Source organism: Malaclemys terrapin, chromosome 2, assembly GCF_027887155.1.
Source record: "Malaclemys terrapin pileata isolate rMalTer1 chromosome 2, rMalTer1.hap1, whole genome shotgun sequence".
NCBI classification, from domain to species: domain Eukaryota; kingdom Metazoa; phylum Chordata; order Testudines; family Emydidae; genus Malaclemys; species Malaclemys terrapin.
Genome location: NC_071506.1, coordinates 209200836 through 209220445, shown reverse-complemented (window position 1 = coordinate 209220445; position 19610 = coordinate 209200836). Strand labels below are relative to the sequence as shown.

Here is a 19610-nt window from a genome sequence, read left to right as displayed (position 1 = left end):
TTAGGCATCTTAACAGCATACAATCAGAAGACAACAAAACATTTAAAATGGAAATTAAAGAACCAACTACCCCCAAATGGAAAATATCCAATTGATTTCATGGGGGTCAGGATTTTACCTCAAATGAAAATAAAAAAGAACAAAATGGAATTTCAAGGGTGTTTTCTACATATTTATAAATACTCTAATATTAAAGGAAACAACATTGCCTTCAAGATTATAGACTGTGCTTTATACACTGATGCACTGAGTTCCACTGGTCCTAGACCATCCTTGATTCTACCCTGTCCCTGCTCCAAACACAGTTTTCACATTCCACTGTATCTGCTCTTAGTAAAATCTCTAATGACTCAATCCTGGCCAAATCTCAGGGCTCTCCCTTTTCATCTTCCTTAATCTCTCAAGTTGGTTTGTACACCACTGACCACTCTCTGATTCTTAAAATTCTGTCCTCCATCAGCTTTTGCAGCTCTGTCCTCTCATGAGTCTCCTCCTACTTCTCCAATGGCTACTTCAGTGTCTTGTTGGGTGGATCTTCCAATTGCCTCTTCATTGGATATTCTCCAAGGTTTTGCCCTTGGTCTCCTGCTTTTGTCTCACTAGACCCCATCTGTAGATGCTCTTATCCACAAGCATCAATTAACACCTTCAACAACAACCCACTAAGCTAGTTATCTACTGCTTCCCACCATGCAATCCACATCTCAGCTTGTCTGACATTTCCTCAGAGAAATCAAGATGGTAACATAAGCTCGACAGAGTCAAAATTGAACACAAAACCCAAGTCAACTGTCCGCTCTCCTTCATACCTCCATTACTGTGGATTACATCGCCATCATCATAGTCTCTTAGGCCCATTTTCTTTGGCCCACAAATCCAGGCTGTATCTTACTCTTGCAGCTTCTACAAATATAATATATCAAAGATTCTTCCTTCTCTTGTCTGTCTAGACTGCCAAAGCTATTGGTCTAGGTTCTCATAGTGTTGTTCTCCACCTACTGTAATCTCTTCCTCTCTGGCCCCAGTGCCAGCTACATTGCTTCTCTCAAGTCCATTAAAAATGCTGTTGCTAGGATCATTTTCCAGGCTCATAGTTACAAACAAATTTCCCCTCTATTTGTATCCCACCACTAGCTTTTACAGCATTAAATACAAGCTAATCTTGTCCTTCCCCATTTAACCTCACCCTATGTATAAGATCTACTAACTAAATCAAGCCCCACCATTGCTCTGCCAGCGATAAAACACTTCATCACTGCTTTGTCTTCTTCTTCCTCTGGCACCAGTGCACTTTCTCCCATGCCGCCCCCACCCCTGGATCTCAGTGTGATTTACAAATATCAATTAATTAAGCCACTCAACTTCCCAGTAAATTAATGTTATTATCCCCATTATGCAGCTACATAAATTAAACTACAGAAAGACTATTTATATTCTGGTTTCCAAAAGTGCTGAGCACTTGCATTTCTACTGACTTCCATGGGAGTTGCAGGCACCCAGCGTCTATGAAAAGAAGACCCCTATCAGAAGATTTGCTCTAACTTACAGATTCAAGCACAGAGCAGAGAAAGGAATGCAAGAATCCTGGCTCCCAGTTCTGTAGATTAACCACTTCTCAACAAAGCAACAGTGCAGGGATTTTACAGATAACACATATATCTTTTTTATACTAGTGAATTATCAGGAGATTTCATGGCAAATCTTCTGAGTTCTCATGACACTTCCTATGAAAATGGTTAGCTTACATAGATCACCTCTTTAGTAGAGATGAACTGGTTCAGACAAAATCAGAACTTTTTTATCCATCCATTCAGTTAACCTTCTGTTTTGTGATCACTCTTGAGTTTCTCTACACTTCTTGGGTTTGGTCAAGACCAAAAGCAGGAGGACGGTGAAGCTACTCTTACTGCACCTCCCCCTCCAAATATAACTAAGAAACGCTTGAAATCTTGTGAGAAGTAACATCAATATTTTCATAAACTTCCAGCTCAATTTCAGAACATAAGAACAGCCATACTGGGTCAGACCAAAGGTCCATCTAGCCCAGTATCCTGTCTTTTGACGGTGGCCAAAGCCAGGTGCCCCAGAGGGAATGAACAGAAGAGGTAATCGTCAAGTGATCCATTCCGTCGCTCATTCCCAGCTTCTGGCAAACAGAGGCTAGGACACCATCCCTGCCCATCCTGGCTAATTAGCCATTGATGGACCTATTCTCCATGAAACCAAACAGGTTTGAGTAAACTACCAAAATGCACCTCCAAATCTTTCAAGGGGCCCCCCAGCACTGTACTCCAGGTCAAATTCTGGACTCAACAATGAACTTTAATGAAACTCTCCTGATACATCTAATAAACAGGCAGGCTTAAATTCTATACTAACTTACACTCCATTTAAGTCAATGGAACTGCATATGGGACAAGTCAACTTGAAATCTGGTCAGGAAATTCAGATGTTATATAGGGTTTTCACCTACCTGTCTCCCTTCCATTGCTCCTCGCATTTCCTTGAATGTTGAACTAAATTCTCCAATGAAGTCATGTTTGCCATTGGAATCCCAGTCCCAAACTATGCACTGGTGAGGGAGAGGAAAGAACAGAGGAAAACATTGTTTTCTTTAGGCAACAATTTTGTAATTTGAAGAGCAATTACAGTATTTATTTGATGAAATGTTACTATGGAAACAAAACTAAGCATACAGTAAAAACACATTCTTGTCAAGATTGGAATGAAATGACATGTGAAATCTCAACATAGCTTACCAGAAGGGTGAGATGTTTATTGTATTAATGGCTGAAGAAAGTGAAATTGCATGTTTAGTGAAATAATTGATTGAACAGAGCTTATATCCAAGTATACAAAAGCATGTTAGGTATAATTGTATATTAGTGTTCACACAATGTTCTGAGTTATAATAATACTGAATACTTTGCTCTGCAAAGTGCTTTACAAACACTAATTCATCTTTATAACATCCTTGAGAGGTAGGTAAACATTATTATTCCCATTTTACATTTAATGAAAGAGAAACAGAAGTTACACCGAACAGTTTCTACAGTGGCCTTTGCGCTTGTGTGCCTCTTTGTTAGGTGCCCATCTTGAGATACCTGGTGCTCATCATCTGCTGTTCCAGTTGCCTTCCACTAGAATTGTGGGGACTCAGCACTTCTGAAAATCAGACCCAAAGTGTCTCAGGTTGGCACACAAAAAATGGAAGTACCCAAAATCAGATGTCACTTTGTAAATGTTCGCCTGAGTGACTTGCCCAAGGCAAGAAAACAAATCAGAGGAAGAACTGGGGTTTGAATCCCAGAGTTCCTGGCTCTAAAGAGAAGATCACACTGCCTATTAATATGTACATATTTTAGCACCAGCAGCAGAGCTTGCCATAATTGCAGGCGATTTCCAATTTAACTGCTTGTTTTCAGCCATTCATAACTTTCATTTGTAAACATAGTCACTCTGGCTAACTTATAAGAGAATACACCATCACCTTGAACTTTAGAAAAGTTATTTATTGATTTTGATTACAAAAATATGCAAAAAAAAAAAAAAAAACACAGAGAAGTGAAACATTTCATGGTTCAGCTGCCCACCTTGACTGGCAAGCAGCTTAGCACTCATAGAACAATATAATTGTTAAACAACAGATTTTAAAATTGGCACATTGTCAGCAAATATTCCAACACACCCCTTAAAAGACAGAATCTCACATTGCTCCCCAGGTTCATTCAGGCAAAAGCTTGTGTACTTGGACAGGTCTTGCAGTATGCTTGGAAGGTCAATAAAAATAGACTCTAGGATCCAGGGGACCAGCTTGGCAAGCCAGGGACCTGGCTTCAAATGTAGGTGTGAAGTGTTATTTTTAATCACTATATCTCAGCCAGATTCTTAAATTCATGAAGCTAGGTACCTTCGTCTGTTTTGTGGAGACAGGGCAGGGAGGTAACTAAATTCATAGCTGAGACTTCACAGGTGAATATGCCACTGCTCACTTTACCACTTAACTTCCTTTCTTCCAAAGACTTTATTGTAGTTTGACCTTTCAGACTCTTTCCCATTTAGAATGCCTCATAAGTGACATGGTCTACTGTAGTCAAGTTTCTTTGATTCACAAACAAGCTATGTGTAGCAGTCACACAAGGAAGACTGCAGTATCTGTGCTCTTCCAGACTCTAATCAGCGGGAATGGTTCAAGGATTAGACACCTCCCTGTCTTGAGTGTTCTGTCATTTTTACCATATCAGGTGCAATTTTTTTTACCTTTCTATGAAAGGGTCCCAAAGGGATGGAAAATCTTCAAATCAAACAAGTAAAAAGATTTCTCTCTCTATAAAGCATAGAATTGTTTGCTGACATTTTGGCAGAGATGGAAGAGATATGTTCCGCTGTGTGCATGTTTCTATATTTAGTTTTACTCAGCAACAATAGTATAGAATTGGGTTCCCTGTTCTGATAGCAGGAATGTCTCTTGAAATATAACTTGAAAAAGCATTTCCATCACTAACAGTGCAGATGAACCCTTTATAATGAAATCTTCATACAAAAAAAAACTCTGGTACACGTATATTCTTAACTACAGCTGTTAGAGACACTGGTCAAAAAAACCACAAAAACGATTTTGCCAACATTTTTGAAATTTTGAATTTTTTTCTGTTCCACATAGTTTGAAATGGAGCAACTTTCTGTTTTCTGTGGAATGGTCTGTTAGTGTGTTTTACTAAAATAATTTTCAAAATGTATTTAAAATGTTTTTCCAATTTTTTTATTTGCTGAAAACACAGATTTCAGAAAGAAAACATTGTTTCTGGTGAAATAAGTATATCAATTAAAATTCTAATGACTGAAAATTATTGTTATAATTTAAACAACAACATTGGTGAGGATATTGGTAAAATAAATCTTGGCAAATTTAGTGAAAATGGAAAATTTCAAAAATGTTGACAATGTTTTTTGCAAAAGGTTGTTTACTTGCAAAAGGGCAAATTTTCAATGAAAAAAAGTTTCCATGTGAAAAACTTCAACAAGCTCTAGTTTTTAGTGATTAAGATCCATTGGAGGATGAACATAGGATCAGACACAAGTTACCTCTGCCCTCTACCATGAGCAAATGGGAAGCTTTGAAACAATAAAAATAAAATCAGTTTCTGCATAAGAAAACTAAGAGTTAGAGCTCTTCACCCACAGAACATAATGAAATGCCCAGTGTGATAGTCCTATAGTATACAAAATGGTTATTGTTGCACAAATGGGATTCCAATTATTAAACAACTCAGGACTGCTGTCGAATGTGTGAGAATTGACTCAGTGAGATTAACTGATATAGCACAAAACAAACTATCTGAGTACTGTGCAGTTTGGAGGAATTTCTCGAATCGTCTTAAAAGGTGCTTGAATATTTATTTTGCTGATATGTGGCCAATTGCATCACAATGATGAGGATAGTGTATCTTAATGTACTTAGTGAAAAGATGTATAACAGAGCCTGAGATTCATGTTATACTATTCTACGTTAGGAGTTTTTAGTATTGTGTATATTCTAGATCGATTCTGCTCAATTGCTGTTGCTGTCTTGTATGTAGGATAAAACTTGTAGACCACATTCACAAGGATGCGCCAGACGCTTTGCCTCATTCTGGTGAGGCAAAGCAACACTAACCATGAGTTTTTGGCGGGTTTGCATCAACGGAGCGGCACAAAGCAGCCCGAGCAGGCCCCTTATTTGTACATTCTGTACAAAAAAACCCTATGTTCAAATAATGGTGTTTAGGTTTCAGATTCAAGCACTTACAAGTTAGGAAAGGCCAGCTTTAAAGTTGCCAGTACAACCTTAATTCTTCCCCTCTGAGTACCTGTGGTGGGGCCAGACTACCCCGCCTTAACCCGGAAGGAGTTAAGCCCCAGGGACTGGCAGCGGAAGTCCCGCCTCCCTGGGCAGACTGGGCATGCTCCAAGTGCTACAGGAGTATAAAGGGAGGGAGACCAGCTCATTCTGGGCTGGAGCCTGTAGGAGAAGGACCTGCCAGGGGAGCGCTTGCAGCGGACCAGCCACAGCTGCTGACTACACCGGGAAGAGACGCCGTCCATGGCCTGCCTGCGCCCCGGTGATTGGAGGAGACCCAGGAGATGACCGAATCCACTGAGTACCAAGGACCCGATGACTCCTGGGAGACCCCAACGGAGAGCCTGGTAGGAAGTGACCCCGGGAGGGTGACAGAGTTGTACCTTCCGCACCGCCTCCAGGGAAACTCAGCGTGTTTTGGTTGGAACCCCCCGCTGAGTTGGTGGCAAACCACTACGCTACTGTTAGGGCCCTGGGTCGGGGGCCCCCTTACTGGGGCTGTCACACCCCAATGATAAAGACTCTGGCCGCTAGGCCATGCTACCCTCCACCCGAGGGTTGCTTCTTGGACTCTGGCCGGTAGGCCCCACTGCCCTGTAGCCAAGGGCTGTGTTATAGACTCCTGCCGTCAGGCCGCATAGCCTTGACGTAAAGGGGACGTCATAGACTCTGGCCGCTAGACCACACTGCCCAGGACTGAAGGGCTATTTTACGGACGGTGGCAGATAGTCCATGCCGCTCGCAACCTTGGGGGCGTGGACCGTCACAGTGCCCATCCAATGAGGCAGGGGTCCTGTGAAAAAATAGTATGTGATCATGTAATTAAAGACTGTATCATAATGCTTACGCACAAGGGGGCTGAATAAAGGTTGCACAGGCAAAGTGAATGTGAAATTCTATCAAATCAGCATGATTGTGTTTTACACCTACTTCGCAGAATGAGTATGACTAGATAATGGGACAGGGTGTGGAAATAACTCTCAGTATGTTCTATAATCTGATGGCATTACTGTATTGTATGAGTATTTGTTATGCACTTCAAAATAATTAACGTTTTTAAAAACAGAGAAGTGAAACATTTCAGGGTCCAGCTGCCCACCTTGACTGGCGAGCAGCTTACCTGCTTTCCCTCCTCTCATCTGACATATACCAGTTAGTCAGCACTTGTAGCTACAGAGGACAAATGCTAGTGGCCCCATGCTCCTGAAGAGAAGTACTGAACTGTGGCAAATGCTGCTGAGTGCACATGCAATACCCATCAATTTCAGTTAGCAGCAGGTAAAGGGATTCAGTACGAGAGCACAGGACTAATCTTCTTCTGCAGCTGCAAGCCTCTATCTGACAAATGGAAAAAGAAAAATCCAGTGAAGGGAGACAGGTTCATAGACATCTATGAACAACAACAAAAATAATGTGTTTCTTTGCCCTCAGTATTATGTAGCCACTAAAGTTTGGAGGAGAAGGACCAACAGTAGTTTTTCAGTAGCCCTTAGCCATAGTATTTTAACTCCAGTTATGTCCTCCAAGTTCTACCTCTAAGGTGGCCTGGTGTGATCTCGCTCTAGTCACTGTTGAATTGCTGGATCCGCTTTCCTTCTCTACAACACAGCCACAGGTTACTGGAATATAAAATGAGCAAAGAATTGTTGCTTTAGTGACTCATCTATTATCTGCTTTTCATTAGGATTCTAAGCAGAGGTTAAGAAGAGGGAAGGACTATTAGGGAGGTTAGAATTTTAATTGGAGATTATCTAAGTCAAATTATGTTTAACACATTCAACAAAATAGGGATCAAACTGCTTGTTTGTTTCATTCCAAAGGTGGTCTAGCTTTAGCGTTTAGGAAGCCACATACTATTTGGCACAACCTCAGCAGTTGAGGGATACACCAGGGATAGTTTACAAGGAAACACAGTATACTGGCACACTTGTACTGGAGCAGCATGGGGCTCTCTGTCTGCATTTGCCTTATGGCAGTCAATACTTGACAGCTAGATCAAGCACACGAGACACGTGTGACCGGCACCAGAGCCGCAAACTGAGCTGGGGATCCCAAGTGGGGCAGCTGCTTCTCCCCGGGGCAGAGGTGACTTTGCAGCACCAGCTCCCACTTCGCCTCCCTCCCCGTGCCACTTGGATGGGGGCTTGGCTCGGCCCAGCCCAGCCTGGAAGGGTGTGGGAGCAGGACCCTTAAAGCTCAGGGCCTGTGGCTCATTGCGGAGCCTGGCCTCCAGCTCTTACACAGCACAGGGAAGGAAGGGCATTTTTCCTACCCCGGCCCATCTCACCCAGACAGGCAGACTGACAACACCCCCCGCCCCTCCCATGATCGCTGCCTGCAAATGCCACCGCCAGCCTGGCCCAGGGCATGGGGACCGGGGATGCCGGGTGATCAGTCCGCCCCAGCCTGTTCTCAGCCAGGGTCGATTCCCACCTGCATCTCGTGGACAGGCTCTGCTTCAGCTCCCAGCCCAGCTCTGCAGGTGAGTCCCAGGGGAAGGGGAGAGTGAGCGGAGGGGGCTGTAGTGTCCGGTTTTAAAAAATTGGAAAGTCAGTGACCCTAATCACACTTCCTTTGTGTGACCACCAAGCTCACCCCCACCCCCTTTCTTGAACTCTAATATATTCCACAAAAATATCACATGGATTTTACTAAGCAGCCTACAACTCCAGACACTATTAATATTCAGCCATGCTGTCTGTACAGTAAATGTAATTATTTCCACAATTGGCTGCTCCAAGGGGAGGGGGAAAGTCTTGCATTATTTGAGTGGATTGAAAATTTTCAAAAAGTTTCACGTTTTAGTGAACAGAAACATCTGTCCCAATTTTTTTTTGCTGATTTGTTCCCCCACCCCCTACACACACACTTTTTGACCACTTCTGTTCATCATATGTCTCCAAGTTAAGAAATACTGGATGATATTCACAAGGAAATCTGCAGTAAAGAAATATCACTCGTTTCTGTCTCATAGGCCTGGCCTATCCTACATGGGCAGGTCAAAGTAAGTTGCCTGGAGTCCACCTAACTGTGGAAACGTCTTCACTTAAATTTGGCTCCCGCTGACATAAGTGCCCAATGCAGTAACACCACTTCCCTGATTAGCATAGACTCACGGTTGATGTAATTAGGTCGACACAGTGTCCGTGTAGACACTGCAGTGCTTTCATCAACTGTTACTGGCTTTCGGGAGCTGACCCACAATGCCCCACCCTGACAAAACAATTGATACAAGCACTTCTGGGGAGGACGTGCACCGCCAATGTCAGGAGCCACGAGTGCGCGCGGGCACACACACACACACAAGCGATTTAATAACTGTGGTGGCTGTAAGCCGAGATAAGTTCGATTGATATAATTTTGTAGTGTGGACATGACCACAGTGCTTACAATTTGAAAGGAGCGCTAAGTATGAAAGAACCACTTTACTATTAAATATGTATACTAGGTTAAACAGTTGGGGAAGGGGATTTCTGTTACCCAAGTTCCTGAACCTACAGTCAGAACTCCAACCAAATTTCTTTTATTTTTTAAAAATGCATGTGCATCTCTGACATGGGATGGGGAAAGTAATAATCTGAACATTTACCAAATGTAGGCTATGTCTTTACAGGCAAAATAGGTGTGTTTTTACTGCAGGATAACTAATTCCATTAGCAATCCCACTATAACAAAAGAATGGACACAACAGCACTTTAGTTTGACCTTGAGGTGAAGTAGGTGAGCTCAGTCACTGGCAGCGGTATAGTGCTGGCCTCCCCTACCCACCTTGTGGTAATCACTATAAGTGCCTTCTCTCCATTTAGTATTTGACAACAAGATCATTAAGATGCCTTAGTTCTCTTGCTGCTAAAAACACCTCTGTGTCAGTGAAGACAAAGGTAGAAGGTAATGAAATCATGTAACTTCACCATAAAATTTATGAATGGGTCCAAAACTGCCTCCAAAGGCTACGTGTTAAAAGACCGACAGACAGCGACTCTTATAACTAAATCTTATTTGGAGACAGCTGGACTTTGGAAATGGACTTTTGCAAAATAGTCCACTTGAGCTTCTCTCATCCAGAAAATTAAACTGTTTTAAACTGGAGCATAACACATACAAAGCCAACCAAATATAGGAAATTCATGTTAAGGCTTGCCAGACTTAATTTCTCCTGGTCACCTACATTTTGCAGCTGATCTAGTAGAATTTTCACCTGATTTACTTTAGACGTTAGCTTCAGCATCTAGCAGGGAAGAGCAGAGCCCCGTTGGGATAAGCACTTAAAGACATACTTAACTTTAGGCATGTGACTGATCCCACTGATGCCATGTTAAGCACATGCTTAGATACTTTGTTGAATTGGGATTGACATATCCTAACTACCAACAGTGCAAAGCAGCCAGAAAGTCTGCAGATAATTTAGGGCTGACATATCCTCTGATATAGCTGAGGATCTAGCCCATAGCACACAAGGTAGGAGCTGAAGATGGTATATTCCACCTGACTTTTTTCCCTCTCTTTACTCTAATGCCTGAAGCGCTCACTAGCAACCTCCCAGGAGTTGTGGGAAGCTTTGGCATCATGACTGTCAAGGGAAGGATAATTTATCTCACAAGGGCCTTCAGGTTTTCCCCAGACATAGTTCTGGACTACAATATTTTTGTGAGAACTGATAAATCAGTCCTCGCTGAGTCCCCTCCCCCATTGTCACGTTTGCTGTCAACGGATAAGTGGGACAAAATGTGTGCAACTCTAGTTGGGTAATACCTTAAACACCGCAGGAGGCATTATTTATTTAGAGATTCATCAGATTCAATTGTGGGCACATTGATGAAAACTAATAATATAATTCAGAAACCTAGCAACTAAAACTCTCAACCCAGAACAAAACTTTATTCATTCTATCCACGCTCAATCCCAGACAAAAGCTTGAGTAACTATAGGAACTATGAAAGTCATCTGATAAAAATCAACCCCTTGAATGACACCTAGAAATGAATAGCAAGATAGTGGATTCTTGGAGAAATGGTGCAATCCACTCTCTATCAGTAGTAGCAGCACTAGAGCATTGCAAATGTTTCCACATTCCACTGGTAGTAATGACAAGTTTTTGTATAAAGTGATTGATTACATTGTAATTTCTTTTGTCAATCAGTGAGGCGTTAATTATGTGTTTAATCTGTGGCACCACTATAAAATATGGTCTGGCACACAGTACTAGGTTTAATGGCCCATAACTTGCCCATTTATTAAATGGATGACACCACTGTATCAGTATTGATGATGATGGACCTTCTTGGTTATGGGTAATTTCTGCAAGTAGGAGTAAGAACTTATGCTGGTAGGGTTTTGCCATAGGGCAATATGGACAATAAATCAATTCACAAATATTAAGTAGCTGTAAAGTTAAAAAATATTTTAAGACTCCAAACCATCTGTCATTATGGAACACAAGAGTGAAAGATTTTAGATTTCTATACTAGAGGCAGTCAGTGTGTGTTGAACGAGGCATGCAATATAACTGGAGCGTACAGACTTGGTTAAACTAAGATATCAACCAGCATATTCAGGACAAAAGTCCCATCTGCGGGGTGGATTTTTAAATGTTGACTCTGCATTCTACACTTGTTTCATAGATGGGAACCCCCATTGATAACAAAAGAAGCTGCTTACTCTGAAAGGGCCCAAATCCGGCAGTTCTTACAACTCTCATTGATATCAAACCTGTCCAAAGGGTCTCGTGACTTGGATGAAGTACAGAAAGGATGCCGATTTATACATGCGCCTGTGAGAGAGTGTAAGTGTGACTGAGGCATAGCAGAGAGGGAGGGGGAGAAAAACTGTAGGGAGATGCATGACACAAGGAGAGTGAGGGAAATGGAGGAATGTAGAAATGGAAGTGAGAGGAAGAGGTCAGGAGAGGGGTAAGCCAGAGGAGAAGACTGACTGAGCGGATACATAGAGGGGAAGGAGACAAGGAATATGGAAGAAATGGAAGTAAGGAAAAAGATGTGAGAATGAGATTTAACAGAAGGAAGAAACAAACAAAATTAACTGAGAAGAAAACCATTTCTCATGCATCTTTGAAAGATTAATCTACACTCCACCCACTATAGCTCCTCCCCAGGGGCCTTATTCTAACAATCCAGATTTCTGATCAGCCTCAAAATTTTATTAAAGCTAATGTTAAAGAAATTATGTAATACGTAGGTTGAGAAAAGAGTGTCTGTACATCTGGATATAATGCTTAGATTATCCACAAATACAGAGTTTGTTTTTAAAAGTCATATGATACATCGCATACATAATCAGCAATAATTCAAATGTAGGTGAATAAATTTAACAATATAGTTTAGATATTAGAATCCGAATACTCGGGTACATCACTCATGAAGAGTTGTACAGAGAGTTGCTTGTGGAAAGCAAAATGTATCAATGAGTGGAGATTGTCCCTCAGTAATTGAGAATTAGGTAGGTTGTCCATTTAGAAAATACAATCTATCAGGGAGGTATTTCAGTTACTTTCCTTACTGCGCTTCTCATCGGCACTCCAGCTCATCCATCCTGGTATTGCAGATGTCTGGTGATGTGTTCTATGTAGATGTCCCTCGACCACCTGATGGCACCCGACACCATGAGTTGCCACATCAGTCAAGCGTAGTGTTGACCGATTCCGCATTCTCTCAACACTCTCTCGTTATACTACCATTTAAACAAGTACATAACAAAAACACTGACAGAAACATTTCTTTCTCCTGAAAAAGTGTTCCTGGCTCAGAACCAGGATGGGTTCAGTGCTGCACCAATGACAAGCAGGGTGGTGCCTTTTTTTTGGTTGGAGCTACAGTATACTCTAAGCATCAAACTTTCAAAACTTGGGTTCTAACTGCACCTACAGAACCAAAACCACATGCACAAGTGCACCAAGGTAAAAGCACACATAATGGCATGTGTGTGAGAACTTGAGTAATTTCCTTTGCAAACAGGCAGTATTAATGTACATGCAGTTACCAATTTGCCAGTCCACAAAGGTACATTTTCTTGAAATTGCAGCCACATAAAACATGGCTAGACTTAGGAGAGATTTCTGAGCATTGGAAAGTGGTGCACTTCTTATGCCAAAAAGTGGTAAACTAAGAAAATCTAGATTAGTAACTAGTTAGTGAAAAAAACAGTTGTGAAATATATGTGAAAAACCTCTTAAGGGATGTAGGAGGAAAAGACATGGGAAATCATATTTTGTTTAAGAAAAACCAGCATAGATTTAGGCAGGAAGTTTAACTAATCTACTGACATCCTTTTTCTGTCCGTTAAAAGCTTTTAAAAATATTTAAAAAAAAAAAAAAAAAAACAACCAAAACCAGAAACTAGAATATCATACACAAATTATATTACAAAAAATAATACCTGGATATTACAAATATGTCAATAAGGTAATCAATTGTTCCACATATTAACTTTGTTCAGAGGTTTAAGAAATGAGACAATATCCATTATTTAATTGATATGTAATCATTTCTGAAAGGTCTGAATATCATTCCATGATTTTAATTTAACTCTTACTGGAAATCGTTAAAGATATTACTGCCAAGATAGATAATGGAAATTCAATGGGTGAGGTATATTTAGAGTTCCACAAAGCTGTTGTTAAGGTCCACAAAGGTTGTTAAGGGAGATGAATGGCTAAATTAAAAAGGTAGGAGGTAAAATAAGATGCTGCATTGAAAACTAACTTAAGAGCAGGGTTAAAGGGGAACTATAGATGTACCTCTTCACAGGTATGAAATGCATTATGTGCAAGCTATATTGGGGATTTGTTTTAAAGCAGCAAATTGTGTGTGTGTGCACATGCACGTGTGTCCATACACACCATAAGATCGATCATAAACTTGGACCTGAGCACCCTGGGAAAGTTCACATACAAATCTGAACCCTCAAGTTTTCCATTCAGGCTTATCTGCTACATGTACTGAAAATCAGATTGCTAAGTGTGCTGCACTTCAAAAGGAGTGTGCTGGCAGCCGCTGTCACAGGCAGTTTAGGGCACCTCACAGGCCTGAAGGTACCAGGCTACACAGATGGGCTGAAAACAGCAGACTTTTTTTTTTAATTTATTCATTTTGAAAGAGGATCTTGTAAAGATATGAATATGTGTGGAAGGGAGAGTGAGGATGGGAGCAATATAAACCGAAAGCGGGAAGTGAAAAATGATCCCAATGAAGGTCCTACATCTACAAGACAATTTAAAGACCAGATGTGAAATTCTGGCTGCCATGAAGTCAGTAGGAATTCAATGAGGCCTGGATTTCACCTCATGACTTTCCCCACAAACAGGACACTTGGCGAGTATGTTAAGCCTTCAAATGTAAGTGTGCATTAATATTAGCTGGGAGTAGAGCAAGCAAGACACATGATGCTAGATTAATGAAAACTCATACGGAATTCAGCCACATAGACTGATACGATACAGGGAAAGTGTCAATTTTCAGTGAAAGAAACAATATTTCCAAGAGAGAAGTTATCTGCTGCTGCTACACACAGACTGAATGCCGTGGAAAATATTTTCAGGCCTAATGGTTTTGAGTCACTATTGTGACAAATCTGAACCAAACACTGCAGTCGAGCAAAGCATGTAATGTGTAAACAGTAATTTATTTGATGAATTTTGTCTCTCTTCTTGGGTTGTCCATGAACAGATGATGGGTTCCTTGAAATTATATATTTATATATTATGAATATATCTTGTGAATAGCCTGTTGCTCACTTATGAGCACTCCATTGCAAGTACTCGATATGTGAAATTCACCACTGAACAGTGTGAGCAAAACTCTCATGTTTAAATATTATACTCAAACAAGAAAGGCCTCAGCAGCAGGGAACAGCACTGACAGGCTGAAATTTAGGATTTTCAGAAAAGTATCACTGGTTTATTTCCAGAGATTATCAAGGTCAATATTGTCTGGTTTTCTAGTGGTAAGCACAACACCAAGCACTCTGATAAAGTTAGTCTTGGGATTTCTCTGTTTCCATTTTGAACCCCTAGCACGAAACAGAAGAATAAGCTGAAACTGTGCATAACAGTGAAACATAGGATCTAAACAGATGTTTTGGAATATCTAGACAGACTAAAACGATTAGTCTAACTGTCCAGTAGATACTCTTTGAAAGTCTCCTGCAGAGAACTGTTAACTAAGAATGACCAAATAATTAATCCTGCAAATTCCTCAAGCTGCCCTGTGGTTCTACATTTTTCTTTCCAAGTCGCAGCTTTGAAAATTTGTCCATTATCAACTATCTTCAGCCTTTAAAGTAATTAAACTACATAAAGGGAAACAGAAGAACGATTAGCAATAGGTTGTGGCTGAATCAGGACAGTGAGATGTACCCTCTTCTCCATGTACAGAAATGCTGAGCCTTTGATGAAAAACAAAAATAATTATCAGTGTTCTGAAAAAGGTAGAGAGGGAACTAAACAGAAGTTCAGTTTTGGATTTACCCCTAGTTAAAAGGGGAGAGGGTTGGAACCACAGTTTTGGCATAATGAATTATGGGGGTCAGCCCCATGAGATTCAGATCTGGATCCAAATTTGCTGCAAATAGTTACTACTGCAACATAAAGTGCTGTTGTGACATTAAAGATGTCAAAGCACTTTTCAAATAGACTAGGGTGATGACCCCGTGTATTAGACTGAGTCCAGCACAGGCAATTAAATTCTTCCTACTCAACTTCTCCCTGCTATTCTAACTGGTTACCGTATTAATCTTTGCTTTCTACCTTGAACTGTCATGTAATGTTCTTGTGAGCTTTTGAACAGTAGCCATGTCTCACCCCAGAGGTGGGTGCATTTCAGTACTGGATGGAGCAATCCCAGTGTGTATTGGCTTGTCCATTTGTTGGGTTTCCTTAGGTTACTTTCGGATTATTTGGTTGAAAGCCAATATAAAATGGAAGATATTATTGTTTATTATTTTAACACAATCTCCTTTCAGTTGAACAGAAATCAAGCCCAGGCTCTTTTTGTTGCTCTTGATGACTTGGCTCTTGAGAGAGATTAAAAATCATTATGTTTCTGTGCCAAAACCTGCATCATAGAGGAAGTTAATAAAAGCAACTTTCAAATGAAAGAGTCTTTTTATGACTCTGCACAGTTCTTTACTGTATTTGAACTTAGTACATTTAGCAGTATAAATAAGAGCTACTGGGATTCAAAGAAAGGGAACAGATGACTACCTGTGATGTCTCTGTAAAAATAAGTCAATCGTGTCTTTTGGTATGGTTGCTTATCAGGATGATGCTGTCCAGCTACACATACTGTGCTGGCTGCAGAATAATGCAAGTTACCATGAGAAAAGAATATTATAGTTACCATGTTGGGAATTATTTTTATAATGCAAGGTGCGTAACAGAGAAGCAAAGGGATTTGGGGGGAAAGCAGAAAGATATAGCATCAGTGTTTTTAATACACAAAAATACTCTCATTGCTTGGAGGATTTAAAGAAATAATACTGAAGAGAAAGATAGTGTCTTGGAAAAGTGTCTCCTTCACTACAGCAAGTACAGTTATTCTTTTAGGGTCAGATTTTCAACCACTGACATCTGCCTTTGTACCCACAATTTATGGTAGCAAGTAATCGAAAGAGGTTTCCGTCAGTCCATGTTAGATATCTAAGTACCTGGTTTAAATGTGCAATAAGGTACTTTTAGATTGTGTAAATTGCCTTAATTATGCCACAAATAATTGAAGATCAGAAAGAGAGGACTGGTTAAAGATGAGCTGACTATTCATCCCTTAATGTCAACATTTTGTCAGCTTAACATACAATTTCCTCTGCATTTATGAAAACGATGTAGGTGTTGACATTCTTTTATCATTCTGGTACATTAATTGAGACACTATCATTAGAATAATTGTCAATGGAAGAAGCAAGAGGAATCAAACATTTAATCCAATGTAATTATGATCACAAACTGTTTCCTTTTAATGCTGGTGATTTATCTCACAATGATTGCAGGAAGTAAGGGCCACTTATGTAAAATGTGTATGTATATTAACTTGGCTGGTAGTTAAATTCAAATAACCACACTTCAGTGAGAAATAGGACTTGGCACAGATACTTTGAAACATCCAAGCAGAATAAAATGATTAGTCTAACTGGCTAGTTGATACTCTTTAAGATCACCTTTGAAGGAAAGTGTTAACTAAGATTGATCAAAATCATGAACACCTCACCATATTGAACAAAATAAATAAAATTGTGAAGCCATCAGGATGTGTGCACATCTTCTCCATTCAGTCATGCTATTTGTTTTATTTTTTTGCTTCCTCATCCCTCTCCTGTGTTTATACATTGTCCCTGTTTAGACTGCTATCTCTTCAGGACAGTGATGTTACTTTCATATCTTTCTGTAAAGAGCCTAGCACATTGATGCTATTATACCAATAACAACAATAATAATCAGAAAGAGAAAGAAGAAGAAAAAAGTGATAGTACCAGGAATCACATGTCAAAAGCATGCCACAAATCTTAAATAGCGTAAGAATTGCTAGTATGAATATTCTATCGTAAAACAGATTAATAGTTCTTTGGCACTGGGAATCAGATTAAAAAAAACCCTAGAAAAGCATTGGACTAGCTAGGGCTAAGAGGACAGAGCAAAACTGTATTACTTATTCTAATTTCATTCATTGAATTGAAAACAATAATATTTTGAAGTAAGGCACAAGAATGTTCAGATTCTATGGAGTTCCTATTACTCTGTCAGCTTAGAACACAAGACTATCTTTAGTCAGAGCACAGTTTTCTTAATTTGTGACATGCCCGCTCATGAATGGGAACTAAAATCTGTGGTTATGTGGTAGCAAAGAGAACAACAGTGCTTAATGTTATTGTGCCTTATCTGGTGCCACTAACGAGTCACCAATTCAAAGGAATAGATTTTTGGGTCTCATTGACTTAATTTTTAAGAAAAGTCACAAGGAAAAGGAAGCTCTGATCATGCTAATAAAAATCCATCAAACCCCACCATGAAATTCAGCAATTGCTCCAAATGATCGATTATTGTGCTTTCCTTCATTTTACTCTTGTGAACTACTTTATAAGAAACCATTAGTGATGGTGCAGAGATCTGGACTGCAGGTGGCACCATTATGTCATATGAAATAAAACCACATTATTTCCAAGCTCAGTAAGTCTTCATTATACAGTACTTAGGAGACAGCATGAGTTTCCCGATGATGACTAACTTGCTCAGGAATCTATTTTATAGACTGCAATTCTTGTTTATTTACAGTACCCTATCTAATGTAAATCAAATGTGGGAAATACAATTCTCTCAGATGGCTTTTGAAAACCAAGTATTTTTCCACGACATGTACCACAGAAAGCATCTGGGCCTGATTCAAAGTCCTGTGATGTCAATGGAAAGATTAGGGCAGATACTCAGCAGATGTAAATTGTCATAAACTCCACTGACCCTTTTCGACTACCTGAGGAACTGAACCATTGACTTCAATGGGTTTTGGATCAGGCCTTTAGACTAAGCCTGGCATACAAGAGCCGCAAGTAGAGTGAACTGACATCTCTGTCTTTAAAACAATTGGTAAAAGGTAGAGCAGATGATACTTTGTCACTACAACTGATTTTGCCAAAATGAAAAGGTGGTTTATTACCAGAAAAAACTCATGCTGGGACAACAGAACATGTTGTCAAATATTACAAAAAAGTGACAGTTTATAACATAATGATGAACATAGAGAAACAGAGGGACTGGACATTAAATTTACAAAAAAAATACCAAGCAATATTTAATATTTACCACAAATATATTGCAAAGGAAACCCGCAAATTCTGATTCTGTACTAGGCTGAGCAATACAGGGGATGCTTGGAATGGAGGAGACAGAATAACAGGTGTCTATTACCATCTAAGAGAGATGCTCCTAAAAACAGGGAATACTAATACTGCACATTTGGTTTTGTTCTTTGACAGGCACGTTAGACTTGTGCCAAATCACACTCCGTTTCTAGGAACACTAAGCTTGGCAGCCTTGAGAGCAGTGTAGACATTTCCCCCATTCTCTACTCACACAGAAAAAAGTATTCAATTTATGATGCCTCCCATTGTGTGAAGAAACAGACTGGTTCGCAGATGACTTTTGGCTTCTATTGAGCATTCAGGAGAAGTGGCTTTTGCAAGCAAGAATACTAGCACATAAGGCATCCTGTACAACCCAGTATTCTCTCTCATTGGGAGTGTGCCACTATGTCAGCAGTTTGCTTCACTATCCTTCAGTGTTCTGCAGTATCATCTGGTGCTTCTTTAGACGTCAGTAATAACTGTCAATTGCCTTCAAGGCTGGTTCCCAGCACTGTTTCAATCTAGTCTGATCAATTATTCCAGAGCAATGCAAGCTATCTCAGAGAGACCTCTCTGTGGTACTGTGGAAAATTTGTGGCTAAACAAACAAATGGTTGGTAACGATTGGGGTTGGGGAGGGAGGGAAAGGTGAGGGGGTGATAGAGTCAGAGGAACTCCAAAAAGAAGGATGGAATCCAGAGGAAAGTTTCCCAGAAAATATGAGAGAATTGGCGAGTAACACTTCATATGAATGGACACTAGAGTACATTGCTCAAGGAAACCAGTGAGTATTTTGTACAGTATCACACTTTTCTCATCTACAATGTTTGTCGCATACTCTGCTTTCCTACTGCCCATCAAACAGTGTTTGAAATGTCAGGGGTCAGTCCCAATGGTTTATGGAGCGGCAGCCTACCACATAAAGGGA

The 19610-nt window shown here is 40.2% G+C and overlaps 1 protein-coding gene across 2 annotated transcripts in view; it reads right to left on the bottom strand.

Annotated features, from left to right (window-relative positions):
• CPNE4 (copine 4) overlaps positions 1-19610 on the bottom strand; it is a 327733-nt gene that overhangs the window by 59740 nt on the left and 248383 nt on the right. For both annotated transcript variants that reach the window (XM_054021033.1, XM_054021034.1), the window contains one exon: positions 2474-2572. In XM_054021033.1, coding sequence (XP_053877008.1) covers positions 2474-2572 — 99 coding nt within the window. The remainder of the gene's footprint in view (positions 1-2473; positions 2573-19610) is intronic.